The following is a 17,004-nucleotide window of genomic DNA, read 5'->3' on the forward strand; positions in this document are numbered from 1 at the left end:
TCTACAATTTCACTAAGTTTTATTTTCATGTTTCCAAACAGGCTTTCTACCTCAGTGTCATCTATTTGGGGTGATGGAGGTGCTATGGGCAAAATTGAGCAAAATAAATCGGATGCTAACGAAAAAGCTAGAAAGCTTCCCATTATCAATCCATTAGTTCAATTGCCAGCTTGGCCTCATGTAACACAGGGATTTATCAGCCAATGTCTTTTGGCCAATGCTGATGCGCTATGTGCTGCAGTAAGCCCTCTAATGGACCCTGATGATACATTACTTGAAGGATTTTACGAAAGAGCTGTGATGAATAATTATTTTGGGATTGGTATTGATGCAAAGATCACATTAGACTTTCATAACAAGAGGGAAGAACATCCTGAAAAATGCAGATCTCGAGCCAGAAATTATATGTGGTATGGAGTGCTTGGATCCAAGGAGTGGGTGAATAGAACGTATAGGTAAGACTAGAAACAACATGAACCAATACAAAAACGATATTATTAACAATTATATGAAATAATTGGAAAGATGGGATGAATGCATAATAATTTAGGTCTTGTAATTAGAAAAAAAGTGAACGTAAATATATTTTACAGGCACCTAGGTCAACGAGTTCAACTTGAATGTGATGGACAAAGAATACCATTACCGGAGTTACAAGGTATTGTTGTGTTAAACATACCATCATTTATGGGCGGCACAAATTTTTGGGGAGGAACTAGAGCTGATGACATCTTTCTCGCTCCATCTTTTGATGATAGGATATTGGAGGTACGATGCAACCATCAGTATTAAACTTTCGTTGTTATTCACATATCAAAGTCACTTAAAATTTATATTTCAACAGGTTGTAGCAGTGTTTGGTTCGGCCCAAATGGCAGCATCTCGGCTCATTAATTTGCAAAAACACCGCATTGCTCAATGTAGGGCAGTACAAATTAATATTCTTGGAGATGAGTGCGTTCCAGTTCAAGTGGACGGAGAAGCGTGGCTGCAACCACCAGGATGTGTGAGAATCATACACAAAAATAGAGCGCAGATGTTGTGCAGGTCGCGCGCTCTAGAAACTAGCTTACGGTAAGATTGTGTTAGGCTTTAGACAGGGTTAACAACGACTATCGAATATCTAACAACATAATTATTAAAAACTAATATAACCTACACATTTTCATGTGTTACATAAATATTAATCACAATAAGCAAGTTCATTGTTAACAACACCTGTTGTCATTACCATTTTATTCATAGTAAGGTGTTTCTCAGGGGTCAGTACTAGGTCCAGCTCAATTCTATGTATCTCAAACCGTAATAATATATTAATACACGTTACTTTGCACAGAGCTTGGGATGAGAAGCAGCAGATGAAGGCACATGCACTAACGGGGTCGACGCCAGTGACTCAATGCGCCCGCACACAACTGTCGATGCTCGAAAACGCACAATTGCTTGCTTTGCTGGATGATGTTAATTCGGTGGTTAAACATGTCAGTATTTACTGTCTGTATTTTCTTTATAGTAGCGGGAATTATAAAGAAATTGAATGTTAATTTTAAAACAAATTTAATTCATGAAAGTATTCTAACATAGTATTTGTTTAGGAATTGTGTATGACCTCATTTTAAACGTTTTTTAAACCTTATAAATAGAGCTAGCCGGTAATGAGTAGTAGTACCTACTCGAGTAAATTGGAATTTTATCAACGCCACAGTTATTCGTTCCAGTAAATGGTACCTCTGTATTTTCTGAACCCTTAGCGAGTTTCTTCACTCTACTACTGTATTTAGTGTCGTGAAATAAATTTCTTGTCTTCAGGTAAAGTTATCATGTATAAGCGAGAGCGGTGTGTCGAGCGGGGTATCAAGCGCCGTGGCGACTGCCAGGCGTGTTTCAGCTCAAGCGGATGCTCTGCAAGATGCCGATGGCAAACTGGTGCCTGCTCCGCAGCTGAGGCGACTGTTGGCTACTTTGGTACGTTTTGATACATTTATATACTTATTGTTACGGTTGGGTTGGAGACAGTAAATCGTGCAATAAGCTCCCCGTACATGAACCGGGCGATTCGATGTCTGCTTCTCCAGGATTTATGCCGCTCTCGTATAGTTTCATCATTGTCATCAACATCATTTCAGCCAACAGACGTGCCCTGCCGAACACAGACCCAGCGTCGCCTCGCTTTTCGGCCCCATTGGGCACAGGCGCGCCTGTCGCTAAGAATCCCCGTCGCTTTCAGGTGGAGAGCTGCCAAGAGCTGCTGGAGAGCGGCGCCATCGCCGGCGCGGGCGCCGCGACGTCGAGCTCGCTGCGCGCGCACCTCGCTCGCGTCGACGTGCGCGACGGCCACGCCTTCCTGCACGCCGATGAGGTACGGGCGACGGAATCGCTTCTTTTAATAATCAAGTAAATAGCAATAAAGCAAGCGACCATAACCTGCCTACTGGCGAATGTGAAACATCTGTTATGTTAGTTCGTTCATTGATCTGTATTCGGTTTAAGAATAATGCGATCTACCGCTTTGTTGTACAGTCGATTAATCTGAATGTTTCATATTTCTAACCAACCTAATAGATGGTTCATATTTCTTTCAATTACAGCTCACGAGTTACATATTGTAGAAATGAAAAGAAAAAGAATTTAAATTTTCAGAATTTTGCACATTTTTTTATATTATTTTGATATGATAATTTATCCACTACTAACCATGCGTTGTTGTTATCGTTTTCCCACCTGCACCTGTAGAATCTTCTTCGTCGATCGCGTAGAGCCTATCGTAGACTTTCATTAGACGGCATTAAGCTTTATTTTTAAGTATTATAGATACTTTTGTTTCCCTTCTACACATTTCTTCAATTTTATTGTAATGAAAGAAAGTTGTAATGCAGACTTGTAGCTGTAGCATATAGCTGCCCCAAATTGATCTAAATGTTTTCTATGCCAAAAATTTGTAACGTATCTTCACCTGATAGTAATAAAATTTCTACCATTATGGTAATTAGTAGACCTCCTACAGTAGAAAGACCAAAATCTATCCCTCAATCCCGTAGATTCCCAAGAAAGGCGGTGCCGGGCGCTGGCTGCGCAGTCGACGAAGCGTCTCAGAAGGTCCCGGATCGACGTTCACCGCCGCGCAAGTCCGAAATTGGGGACTAAAGGAAATCCAAACATGGCTCGAGTCTCTACAACTAGGCGAATACGCCGATGCCTTTATAAGCCATGACGTAACAGGTCGGGAGCTGCTGTCTCTAGCTAGACGCGACTTGAGAGATTTAGGAGTAACAAAGGTGGGGCATGTGAAGAGGATCTTGCAAGCTGTGAAGGAATTGCAATGACGCCGGCGAGGCCGCTCCGAAGGGGATGGCCACTGTTAGACGTCAAGGCAATCGCAAAATGGTTCGGTTGAAAGGAAGAACACTTTAGTATTTGGTTCGAGGATATTGGTCTAACCGATAGACTCTCCTTAAATCCAGGTAGCGTAGCATAAATTGTTCGCGGCAAAAGTCGAAGGAGAAAAAACGGTGACATGGCAGCGCTCCCGCCAAGTCTCTCAAAAACGTTTTTCTCCAATCAACGTCACGTGATGACTAGACTGAAAATTGGAAACTGAAACATGTCGTTAGTTTCAAATATAAAGCCTCGTGAAATAAAGCAATTGTTGATGTTAGGTATGTACATATGTTAAGGGCTTTGTACGTTGAAACTAAGGCAAGTATGTTTGATGCAAGTAATAATTAAATACTAAAGCGTTTACTCCGTAGTGGTTATGGTATCTATAGTTATAATAATCTTTCCAATGTGATTTATGGGGCTCTGTGAGTGCCATTCCTATGTGTTTTTTTAGAATGTCGTGATTGTCATTTTAATTCGGTGTAAAAAGGGCCAAGTTCCCTTGGGGGGTTATAAAGAAGTTTAAAAGGAAGAAACATTAGATTAACTTATTCATTACCTAATGGATTTGATATATTATAATAAGTGTTAAAACGTTCAAAACGTGACGGTTTCTTAGAAACTTGAGAAGGGAACTCTCGGACAACTTTTTTACGCCTTTAAGTATCACTTGATACTAAATTCTATTGATCTCTTTAACGTTAGTGTTTTGATTGACCATGGGCAGAGAGAGGTAGTTATAAGAGATAATAAAAACGTGGATAAACGTAAGTTTACGTGAACGTTGCTCTGTAGGTTGTAATTAACCAAACTAAATAATATACCAAGTCTACAGTTTCCTTGTTAATTTAGTTTAATGTGTACATCGAAATGTTTACCTCTTCTGAACTCTTTTTCTTTACACTTTACAACATAAGGTTAAAACAAGCAAAGCACACAGGCAGGTTGCTAAAACAAGTTCTGAATAAATTCCAGACATCGCCCGTCATTGTGCGTATATTCAAACGACACATGGATACTATAAAAATGTTGGACAATTAAAAAAAGTCCATTTTCCAGATTTGCATCCAAATTTAATCTCGGTTAACTACACAGCTTAACTTACACTACTCAAAATTGGCAAAAAAACACTTGTTACAGTTTTTGGGATCAGATAGCCGAATTTACTAACCGTATATCTGTCACGTAATGTATTTTTATTATATTAGAACAACAGTACTTACTTATGAAATATGTGTAATTCCTTATCATAATGTTGGAAATAACCAAATAAATTAACGAAATAATCCTATGAGAATGGTGTAAATATTCAATTACGTACTATAAAAAAATAATTGAAAATTATAAAGAAACTTCTAAAACAATCTCAGAAATTGAGCGCTGCCAAACATGCCTTCCAAATTAACCTTAAAATTATAAAGTTTTTAGTTACCGTAGTTTTACAACTTGTTTTTGAACAACGAAACTTTGACACTTTTGTTTTGGCACGTAGTAGCACAAAGACAAGGGTTTTGGGTTTTTATTCACCTACACTTACTTATAATCACTTACGTATACACAACGGTAACAGTTGAAGATAAGTATAACTGAAAAATGATATCACCAAAAATAAGATACCCTCTAATTCCCTTTACAAGTAAATGAAGACAGAGGTGAATTTGGTACCGCATTTTGGTGAATCTATACTTGAAGTTGTAACATAAATACATCTTATTTTTAGATCATAATTTTCTGTACAAAAAAATCAGATTGAAGGACTGTTGTAATTAAAACTGTAGACATAGAAAAAAAACGAGTAATCTATAAAATATTACCTAGCTTTAGTTTTCTCATAGATACGCATAATCAAACTCATTTGTAATGGCACAATAGAAAATAATATTAAAATCCAAATGCACTGTTGTAAATAATAAAAAAAATCTATGCTTTATTATTAGATTAAAATATTTAAAGTGCACAAGTTATTATTTTCTGCAAAACCAACGTTGCGAGAAAACAGAAAACATCATCGTCTATTTATCTTTTTATTTTATTTATTTTATTCATCTTATGTTTCGTAACAGGAGTTCTAAAAATCCAGGTTAACAATTCCAATGGTTACTACTAACAGTAGATAAATAGTAAACAATTAACGGCCGTGGATTAAATAGGGTAAATACAATCTGAATCTTCATATTTATGAACTCTTTGGAATAGAGTTCAAGGGACAGTTATTAAGATTATTTCTACCTGATTAAGACTATTTACTTTTTTTGTGATACAATGCAAGATTAAGTATAGCTTATGAATTTATTATTTACTTGTTTTCCTTTTAATAAAATCGTAGAGAAAATAGACTAAGTTTCATAAACAATGTACGGACAACGGTACATCAGACTACACATTTTTGTTCGTAAATCGCCTCCAATGCAACGGAACAAGATACGTCAATGTGTAGCTTGATGTGCTGGCGTGTGTACAACTTGGCGCAACCACTGCCGCAATCCCAAAGATACCATTCATTTGATTACAAAATATAGGCGTTATTTTACCCAAAATATGATATTATATTATAATGTAAACAGGGATAAATGAAACAATGAAAAAGAAAATGTAAAACATTTCCTTAAAACTTTTCCAATTTCGAGGCTTTCGGTTTTCTCGCAATTCTATTTTATAAAAACCTATATATCTTAGATTGGAAAATGTTTGATTAGTTTGAAAGTATTTTTATTTAATTTTATAAGTATCTTTTACTTCCAGATATCTATTTAACTCAAGGAACGAAATTAAACATAAAACGACACCTCTGAGAAAAAAAATAATACGACAAAATTTTTTTTAAAGTTATCTTAATAAACAACATATGAGGCAAACTACCTCCGTGACCGAACGGTTACCGTGCCGGACTGCCACGCTGAGGTCCTAGGTTTGATTCCCGGGCCGGGAGAAATATTTGTATGGCCTACATTTATTTCTCTCGTGAGTTTGTGTGTAATTTCTGGTTGTCTATATGTGTGTGTCCATGGCACCCGCGACACAGGGTCTCCCTAGTGCGGGGCTATGTTGAGTGTGTGCGTTACTGATTTTGTGACTGATTTTAAAAGACAAATTATATGAAATCAGAATCACAGGATTGCTTATCGAATAACCATTGTGAACCTTTTTGTCTGATTAAGACAGTACCCCTCGTACGGGAAGAGCCACGTTATACGTTGAAAGCTGAGTGCTACCGTATTACAAGCCACCTTTCTTATAGGACTCAGTTCTAAATTTGAAATACTTACAAACTGTTCGAACATTCTATAATCGAATTTTTAAATATATATAATAAAGTGACGTTTAATGAGTTGCTACATTAAGGTGAAATAAAAATAGTAGATCATAATTTACAGGTATAAAAAAAAACAAGAGATTGCTAAAAGAAAATTGATGAGTTCATTGAGAACTAAACGAAAGACATCACTAAACATTAAAAATGGCAACATTAATTTTCAAAACGGCATTAGTAACTGTCAGTTTGTTATATCTAATTAAAAATCCGACTAAATATATTATGCTTATTAATTCAATCAGAATCTTACGGTAAACAATTTATGGGACGTTTAAAAAAATAGAGATGCTTCAATTAAAGGCTAACATTTTTTTTATCGGACAGACGATTGAGATTGATTTGGATTTTAGACCTTGTACCGACAATATAAACATTGTTATGAAACAAAGAATATTTTAAGGAAAAGTCACACCGATTCTGCGACTAATTTTTTTTTAACAGTGACATGTACGTTCCTATGACTTTGTTTTCTAAGTAATATACATTTGTGATAGTAGCAATTTCTCTAGATCTCAGTGGAAGAAAACATCGTGAACCTTGCAAGTCGGAGAAGTTCACAGCTTTACGAAAAAGTCCCTAACATGCGTTGCGTAGTCGGCTACAGCCTCAAGCTCAACCCTGAGACGTATTAATTGATGATGTCTGATATTTTTTAAATCTTCTGTTTATACAAGGCTTGCCTTAGCCATAATGCCAGCCTCATATTTGATGATAATAATGATGAAATATATTTAAAGTAAGTAAAAACAAAGTGAAAGTTTATTAACTTGTATATGAATTAAAATATCTATTGATAAAATTAAAAATTCGTACGTAATCAACGTTACGAGTGTGATATGTTGCAAGAAATTATCCAAATGTCGATTCTAACATCACTATTTCATGGTCTAAAACTCAATTACCAATCATCGGATTCTGAGCTATTAACACGCAATTACTGTCCTTCACCGTAATCACCTTTGTTTGTCTGTACTCACCTGTGTTTCACCGTACTCATCTCTAGATGAACAAATTACAATAACCAGTAGTATATAAGGTGTAAAATAAAAGCACAATAGACAAAAAAGTGAAATGTTAGTAGAGAATAGCCGTTAATAGACGATTTAACGAGTTGTCGTCGTGATTACATTGTGATGTCACTTACAAAATTTATAATTTTTTTTTATATATATTTTTGTATATTATTCACACGATGATGAAAATTAATTTAACATGATCCCACTTCGATTGTAATAAAAGTGAGTGAATATTATTAAAGACCATTTTAAAATGGCGCGTCAAATTTAGCAGTTAGTATGTTTTCATACATGAACTCCTTCACACACATTTATTTATAATACCAAGTGACGAGACGAACCGTGTGCCTGGTGTTGAGCGACACGCCTGTCCACATTTGTTACAGTACCACTTGAAAGTTTTAAAAGATGTGATACTGCCATTGCGCCTGTCACACTGGGACACAAGTTTCACCAGCGCATGATCCGTCGTCCCGCGCACTCTACTGCGTGGTGCTGCTTTGCGTCAGAGCTCTACTACTACTACATTTGAACACATTTGTCTGTAATTCATAGTGGTAGCTAATGTTTAGAGGTTCACGCACAAATATTAGAGTCAAACAAGTTTCTCATTAATTGTTTCCATGAACAACAGACTTTTGGTCTGAATAAGAGCTGGGCAAAGGCCCAAAGAGTGAAAGAATTCTAGAAAACCAAAGTTAGTAAGTGACATCGCGTGTAATCAGTTCATAAAGTTAACGAAATTTAATTTATAAGTCAAATCTCTTAGCCTTCCATCTATCATTTCTGAATTTCAGTCTAACTGCAATATTATTCGCTAGTTAATATAAATTAACTTTTTGACTATTTCTAACTCTTGATTAGACCGTTTGAATGGAGTGATATTAATCTATAGAACTAAGAATAATATACTTAATCGAAATTCTAAATTAACGAAGCAATTGAGGGCTATCATTGTTTAATTAGAAGGTAAGGTACTGTAACATAAACTTCACTTGTTACAATTGACAAATAATGAACCAACGCTGCCACGTTGCAAACGTGAAATGCACTATATGTTTCGAACAATGCCGTTTAAACCACGTAGACTAATTCAGCGCAGTTGGGGTCAAGTCACACTGAAAGAGCAGCGGCCAGAGGAGCACTTTTGGTGCAAAATGTTACTTAGCATTTTGGATTTTACCTTCTAAAGAAAAAAGTTCAAATTGATTTGAAGCTATAGAATGTATAGGCACTGTGTTAGCTCCTCCGGCCCCTGCGCGCCTCTGCTCTTTCAGTGTGAATGTAGTGACTATGCATTGGCATATTGTTATACATAATTATATATAAGTAAAAGTGATGCTAATGTATAATTGGACAGTATACTATAGACAAATAAGAATTGGTAACTTATCTTGAGCGCATACATCACACTGTCTGCGGAGTGGGGGCACTTGTAATTATATTATTTTTCACGCAGACTATCTGCAAAGTGGGTGTGTGTAATTATAAATTGCTTTAGGGGAATTTTCTTTTAATTAAATTCAGTGGTAATGCGAACAATCGGATATGACTAGAGATGTGTACCGCGCCGCTCGCCGCCGCCATTGAGTTTGATCGGCGTAAAATCGGCGTGGCGAAAATTTGTTTACTTTTTGTTTTATTAAAATTTAATTCAATACAATAATTCCATGCAACCCAAATTATCCGTTCTACGTACATCCTATTCATACTAGACTGAAATGAAGAGGCACGCTAATTATTTCTCCCGCTAGTTGGCGTATGAAGTTAGTGTTGTTGGGGTTTGAAACTCTCTAGTATATTACTGCCTAACTTTCAAGTTTAATTATAAAAAGCGTTGAAATATATGCCCTGCCGATTTCACGCCGACCAAGCCGCCGTCACTGGTCGAAAAACCATTCGACGATTTTACTGCCCTGTTTACGATAAGAACAGTAGTAAGTCTATGTAATTCAAACATACTAATGGCGGCCATACACGTAACTGTCTACCAGTGAGGTCTACCTGTGCAGTTTAGTGTACCTCTAAACTGCACAGGTGTGTTCTATATATATTGGAAGCACATCGAAGTGTGGATTAATCTCTTTTGAATCCAAAAACCCCTTTAGACCTGAAAAATCCGAGTATACAAAGGTATATTTAAAATGTGCACTTAACTGAAGCGTGATAATGGTAGCCTCTCGTTAAACTGAACATTCCTTGGTGTTATGAATGTTGTATACTTTTTCGAATGTGATTTCATGTTAATAGAAGTTATTACGACCACGTTGGCTGTGATAAAATAACAAGCGTGCTCGTCCTGTACCTATGTGATTGGTTATAAAAATGAACGCATTTTCCCTTTATACAATTCTAGATATAGTCATATCGTCCTTGTCCTAACTAATTGGCATTAGACAAATTTTCCAGGACGACGTATATACGAAATACGTTGTCCTGGCTCGTGTCAAACTCGTTCTATCAACGCAAACATGTAATATGGTCAATGATTTAAGACGAGTCTCGTCCGTGGTAATGCAGACGCGTCCGTAGCCGTGCATTGATCAAAGCAAATCGAAAAATTGGTGAGGCCAGGGCGCAGGGATTTATTGTCATTCTGTTATTCAATTCAGTGTTAATGCAAATAAGTGGGTATGACTGTAGTGGGTATGGCTTTTATTACTATAATAAAACCGGTCGGTGTGTTGCTATTGCCTTGGCCGTCGGCTGTGCAAGGAAACGTTTAAATCACAGACCATGGGAACTCGAGTTTGCTTAATAACGACATAAATGGCAGAAGTGACAGTTTGGCTATGAGAGGGACAATAGGTTCTATATCTTTTCTATAAATTATCTAGTTATCCAAAATTTTTAAATACCTAAAAAATTTTTTTAATAAACTAAATTTTCTGTGTACATACTTTATTATGTTCAGCTTTACTGCTTTTCTCGTTATATAAATTATTAAAATTGTTTGAAGGCACTTCTTATTACGGTATACCTATTATTTTACTTTTGACCGTCATTAATTTCAACATGGTCAGTTAACGTGGTCGCACTCCTTGAAAATCTGCCTTATAGGTGTTTTTATATAATATGTTTCTACGGACTTACTTTTACAGGATGTTAGAAGATTGGCAAGAATAATTCAGAAGCTTACTTAAAAGTTGTCTAAGCCGATTTCAGATTTCACTGGAACAAAAAATTTTAAAACTTTTCCTTACGTTTAGCTCTGTTGAGACTTCAGATTAAATTGTACAAGTAGCTTATATTTGCTTAGTACAAACACTGGCGCAAAAACAAGCTTAGCAGCTTAAAAGAAATATTGTCAATCAACTTGTACGTAAATGTGAAGCAATTATAAAGTACAGGCTTTCAACTTCTAAGTAGATAGATTCTGTTTAAGCAAAAAAGCAGTGAATGAGCATTGTTTACTGTTTCACAATGTATTATCTCATTAATTTATATTCTTACTGAGTGTCCATGGAGCTAGACGACCTTGGTGGTTCTACGGGTAGCACTGGACGTTAGATGAGGAAGTCCCGAGTTCAATTCCCTGTATGCGTTCTAGTTTGAGGCCCCGTAGAACAAAGAAAAAGTATTCCTGGGTGTAATAAGCCTGTAGGAACACACTCCACATTTTCTAACAGCCTGTATTACGTAATTTAGTATACATTAAGGACGTGGGATCTATGTTTATATTAAAAAAAACTATTTACTTAGTCTTACTAACTCGTGATTGACTCGAACTAAATAATGATATTATTATATACATATACTTATAATTATATACTTATAGATGTAATATTTTCGCCGTTTATAACGGCAAAGTTAATGCCTTAGAAGATCTAGTAATCTAGACAAATATACTTCTTATTGTATGGTACAATGTAGCCTACTGGTGCACCAAGATATTGGTGTAATGGTGTTATTATGATAATTATTTTAAGGCGTACCTCATACAAATGACTCATTTTTAATGCAATGGAGTGCTTGGGCAAATCGTGCTGAAAAATGGCGCTAGAAGTACGAATAACCTGCTCAGTTCTGACAACACTCACAGCGTTTTTAGTTATAGATAAAATCCTTACAAATGCAATTTTTAGGCCTCTACATTTGCAATTTTAACGCAATAAATACCTAAAAAAACAAGCTGTGATTGAGCAGTCGCGATTTGGCTATCACAGATGCTTCATCCTCTTAAGTTCGATTAATAAATCCATCTTAAGTGCAGGACCGTGAAATTTATTTATTATCGAGATGGATCTTTATTATACGTTCTCGTCGCGAAAGTGTAAGCTGCAGTTTCTGAAATATTCCTTTTGTGAACGGCCTTAGAGAGATTAGAAGAAAAATATTCAGTATGTGGTACGCCTATATACTATGTTACTTCTTCGAAATTAGTATTGGTAGCGTCAGACTATTATATGCCACTTAATTATCGTGTTCTATTATACTTTCCCTAAATGTAAAATTTCTTCGAAATGTGACATTTCGTTAAATATTAAAAAAATAGACTCGTAATGTTATTTCGTAATGTTAAGACGATTTTTAATGTTAATTAAATATTACATACCTACATAATATAACAGTAAGAAATACTTTCGTATTTGTGTTGATTTCACAAATAGTGTGTGGTTTTAAGAATGATTTTTTAATTATAAAATATATTTCTATTATTATTACATCTTTGATATATTTCGCTTTATAAAACGACTGTATATTGTTTAAAAATGTGTACCTAGTAAAGATTTATTAACATTCCGAAACTGTGTATCAGTGAGGTAATTAATACAATCAATTTTACTGTGTAAAATTTGCACACGCTTGGCCACAATTTCACCTGATGTTAAGAAAAAGATATGACGATGACTGTACTTACGCGTTTGTCTAAAAAATGCCGATTCACTTTAGCCTTGAATAGTCCCTAATTGTGGTTTACGGGAAACTCAGATAGTGTATTCCATTGCCGTTGACACGCTAGGAATAAGTAATTCACAAGTCATAACAAATCCTGTATACAAAAGGTATTCAGAATGACAAAATAGTAGTTTATGTGACTGTTACATAATGAAAAGCATCAAAATACGATAGCATCGGTTTATTATATTCATAAAAACATCTCACGATTATTTTAATGTACAGTTACATACACTGCTTTATGTACACACGTATTTTAAGCTCTCTGTGATGTGTTCAGGAACAGCGCGTTACGACTGGCGAAATGGCGGCAAATAAAAACTTTACTCACGCACGTCACACAACCGCACTTTTTATTTTTAATTCATAGACAAACTAGAATCGGCCCCAACTATCATATCGTTCGATATCCAGTAATGTGTGTAATTATCAAAATTGTTTGCTATTGACATTTCATTTCGAATAAAACTTCATCTCGACTGATATTAGAATTGAGGTCCAACAAATTGTTTTGTTTTTCAGAGATGTTCGAAATTTGAATGTATAACATCGAATTCGATGTTGTTAGAGAAGCAATAATAACATTTTCACAAATAAGAAATTTGTTCTAACAAATAGTTTGCTTTTACGCTCGTCCTAATTTACAATTTTTGAACACATTATAGAGAGTTTATTTTATGTGTGTAGATAAACTTCATTAAGGTGTCTGCCACCGTGTTGATGAGCATACACAACTATTTTAAATTTTAACAATGCAGTTACCAGTATTCCAATTCATTGGTGCAACATACACAACAACATCTGTAGGTGGGGCTTTTCAAGGCGAGAAACAATAGACACTTTCTGTGCAAGCATGCTCCAATCTCGACCACTTACAATCAGGTGATTTAGTGGTGGAATGCTTGCCTGGCAATGTTATAAATATAGCATTATTATATTAACATTTACTAGATTATGAAACATCAAAATTGTTGTGTTCTTGTAACTGTATTTCAGGTCACTGTATTTAATTCAGTACCTACTGGTATTTTTCACACAGTTTTAACAATGATGATGGACCTTATGTTTTACTGAAATAATTATTGTTATATTTCTAATGTTTTTTCTGCTAATTATAATCATATCAATATGTTTAAGTGTTCTTTAGTGTATGTTTATCTAATAAAGTTTTTTAACTTTCGACTAAGCAATAATCAACGATGTTTTGCTTCTATTTTGTATTGTAGATGTCGTGTTTGAAATTTGTTCTTGTTAAGTATTATATGCCTTTATTCGATTTGATGACAAATACACTATGCTGAGGGCTCTTAGATACAAGAGTTGCACTGAACTCATTTATTGATAGCACTAAAACTGAAAACTAAACTTCTAGGTTATTCTCAGCATCTCTTGAACCGCTTAAAAAGAACTTAAGATATTGATCCCAAAATCACCTAACCCAATTAAAGATTTCCTCTCAAAAGATGATTTACAAAATCCATTTAGAATGAGACAACTTTTTTCTTGGATCAGTGAGAAAATAATGGAAGCCGCGCTCTTTTATCCATAAAAATTATTAGTAGCTCCATATTTTGCAAACCAGAAAATACTGCAATTTTCTTTTTTTGATATACACTCCAAAATACAAAAATATCTTTATTTCCTACCAGTAGCCAAACTTAAAAGTAAAGCACGTTTTTAACATCAAATTGATGATACTAGTCATTCATAAGTCATATTTCCCTGAGAAGAATGAGTAAGAAAGTAGAGGCTGCTCTTTGTTAATAAACATTTATTCATTATTTTGTCCTTTATATATTAGAAAGAAACTAAAAGAGCTGAACAGATCACTATCATGAATTTTGTGAATACACACACAAAATCCACGGTAGTGAATTACAACTGTAGTGGCCGCAACTTACAGTATGGAAGGGAAAATCTATAGAATTCGTTTCACTGGAAAGAGACCCGTCGGTCGTAACACAGACGCGTCCGTAGCGGTGCATGGATCAATGCATAGGGAAAAATGGGCGGAGCCGGTGCGCGGCGATGGGTAGTCATCCTATATGTATGGTTGTCATTCATGTTTTGCTTATTGGAGAATGGGGGCTAATTTAAAATTAAATAAAAATGTCCTAATGATGCATTAAACTAGCGTAGTAAAGCCCAAAATCTCTTTAGAGAAGTACTGTACTAGCAGTATTGTACTTGCCATCAAATTGAAATAAAACAGTGATATTCTAAGTTCTCTAGTCACTGTTGCAATCCTGATAATATGTTCCTTGTGAAAGTTGTGAATTTTAAGTACATTTTATTCTTTAGCGTATATTATTACTTAATTATAATAAGTTTTAGTGTCTACTTGCACAACAGTTATGTATACGAATGAATCAATTACAAAATTGAACAAGACCAAATCAAATATTTAGAAATTAATTTTCTTTGCATTTCCAAGAAACATTAATCCTGTATTAAGAATGGACGAGATGATTAATTGCAGAGGATCAATTTGACATGGTTTTACTTATTTTGGGCTTACGGCTTTTCTTTCGAGTAGAACCGTGCTCAGTAAAAGGACGAATATTATTATTAGCAATCGCCTTACGCACACTTTAGGAAAAGGCACCCTTGTCGTATATATTTAAGTTATACTTTATTTTGAACTGTTCATTGGGGTAAATGCAACTGTCGGGCGACTGCGTCGTTTCAAAAATATCCGCATAAATTAAATAGTGTATGGTGAATAATACAACACATGGCAATTTGTAAGATCTGCTAACTTGACCTGCAGCTTAGCTGACAGGGAGATATCGCCCTGGTTTGACGTGGTCACAAGTTCCAGTCCTGCCAGGTCGAACGAATTTTTCTTTGTGTTCGATTTTTGTATTAATAATTATAACAAAATGGTGAAGTTACTTCACAAAAATACATATATATCACAGTGATAAAACATCTTCACATTAAATTAAATCAATATTATAAATATAAAAAAATACTTGAAAGTTTCTTTTCGGTAAACATTGTTTGCTGAGACCTGACAGTGTTTATGTGTTTAGGTTTTGGTGTTTAAGTCCCATAACAAAGTCTTTATTGTCATGAAAATACAACATTATTTCCTATAGCAAAGTTTTATTGCCATGGAACTATTTTGGTTTGGATCTTGTACCTAGCTCTATGGCAATAAAAACGTTGTTAAAACTAAACACTTCCGTCGGCTCTCAACCAAAAAGTTTTTTCTCAGTGAAAAAAATCGCAATTTCCTCAGACGCTATCGTCCCAATTATTTTTACCCCATTTGATCAAAAGTCAGATAGTATTAAATATTGCATTTATTAATAAATTAATTTCCTTCAAATTCCTACTTTTACTTGATTAAAATTTTAAATATTTTAAATTACGTTTTGCTCAAATTGAGAATAAGTGTAAATTAATTTTCATCGTCGTTTCTGATTAAAGACATGGTATGTGATGTAATTTGAGTAATGAATTGTAATAAATATTACATTATTTATGAATATTCGTTTACTTATATTAAATTATAATAATCTTACATTTAGGCCAGACTTGTGTGTTACGATCATAAGCTTATAGTATACGGGTATATAATATTCTAAAATAGAATATATCGAAGGAATTTTTTCTGAGTGTTCGATATTTATATTAATAATTATAACAAACTAGTGGAGTAATTTCACATAAAAATAATTTCAAATCAATTCAATACAAATTTAAATACAATGAATAGCTACACCTCTAGCCGGGGCTGGTTGCTGTAAAGGTATCTAACTAGGTGACGACATATCATAGATTTCACATAGATGGCGCTACGGCTAAAAAGTCGTTGAAAAACCAAATACGACGCAAGCACATAGAAAAATTCGTGAGGTCCGCTGGTTCGTTCCGTGGCTTAGTTGGTATAGCTTCTGGCATGGTATGCTAGAAGACGTCAGTTCGAATCCGGCGGATCGAAGGATTTTTTTTTGAGTGTTCGATCTTTGTATTAATAATTATAACAAAGTAGTGGAATAATTTCACAAAAATAATTGAATGCCAATACAATACAAATTTTAATATAATATTCACTTCTAGTTGCCGGTTGCTTGTGTCCAACACATTACATCCTTTAGCGCGGCGGCGCCTAAGAGTAGACACAGTGTCATTTGTTCGCATGGCAAAAAGCGTCCGAATTTGTGTTTTTGTCATGCATATGTCTACTCTCGTGCTCCATCTCACATCGGTCCGAAGCAATTAATGTCAAATAAATAATACTCGACCAAATCATGACAATGTCAAGTATTAAGCTTCATTCGCATCATGTGTCATTTATTTAGAGGATGGAAAAAAAATACTTTGATCGAAGTATTATTTATTTGACAATAATTGTTTATTCATTGTCCGTCCAACGTCCATCGTTGGACG

At 34.9% G+C, this 17,004-nt stretch overlaps 1 protein-coding gene across 1 annotated transcript in view; it reads left to right on the forward strand.

The window, feature by feature from the left end:
• The window catches only part of LOC113232753 (diacylglycerol kinase eta), a 64,454-nt gene extending 60,709 nt beyond the window's left edge, over positions 1-3,745 (forward strand). Inside the window, exons 13-19 of the mRNA XM_026467530.1 lie at positions 42-455; positions 594-768; positions 845-1,074; positions 1,337-1,481; positions 1,810-1,965; positions 2,228-2,359; positions 3,039-3,745. Coding sequence (XP_026323315.1) covers positions 42-455; positions 594-768; positions 845-1,074; positions 1,337-1,481; positions 1,810-1,965; positions 2,228-2,359; positions 3,039-3,323 — 1,537 coding nt within the window. The 3' untranslated portion in view covers positions 3,324-3,745. The remainder of the gene's footprint in view (positions 1-41; positions 456-593; positions 769-844; positions 1,075-1,336; positions 1,482-1,809; positions 1,966-2,227; positions 2,360-3,038) is intronic.
• The last annotated feature ends 13,259 nt before the right edge of the window (positions 3,746-17,004 follow it).

This window comes from Hyposmocoma kahamanoa, unplaced genomic scaffold (genome assembly GCF_003589595.1).
Source record: "Hyposmocoma kahamanoa isolate Upper Pololo Valley unplaced genomic scaffold, ASM358959v1 78, whole genome shotgun sequence".
Taxonomy (NCBI): Eukaryota; Metazoa; Arthropoda; class Insecta; order Lepidoptera; family Cosmopterigidae; genus Hyposmocoma; species Hyposmocoma kahamanoa.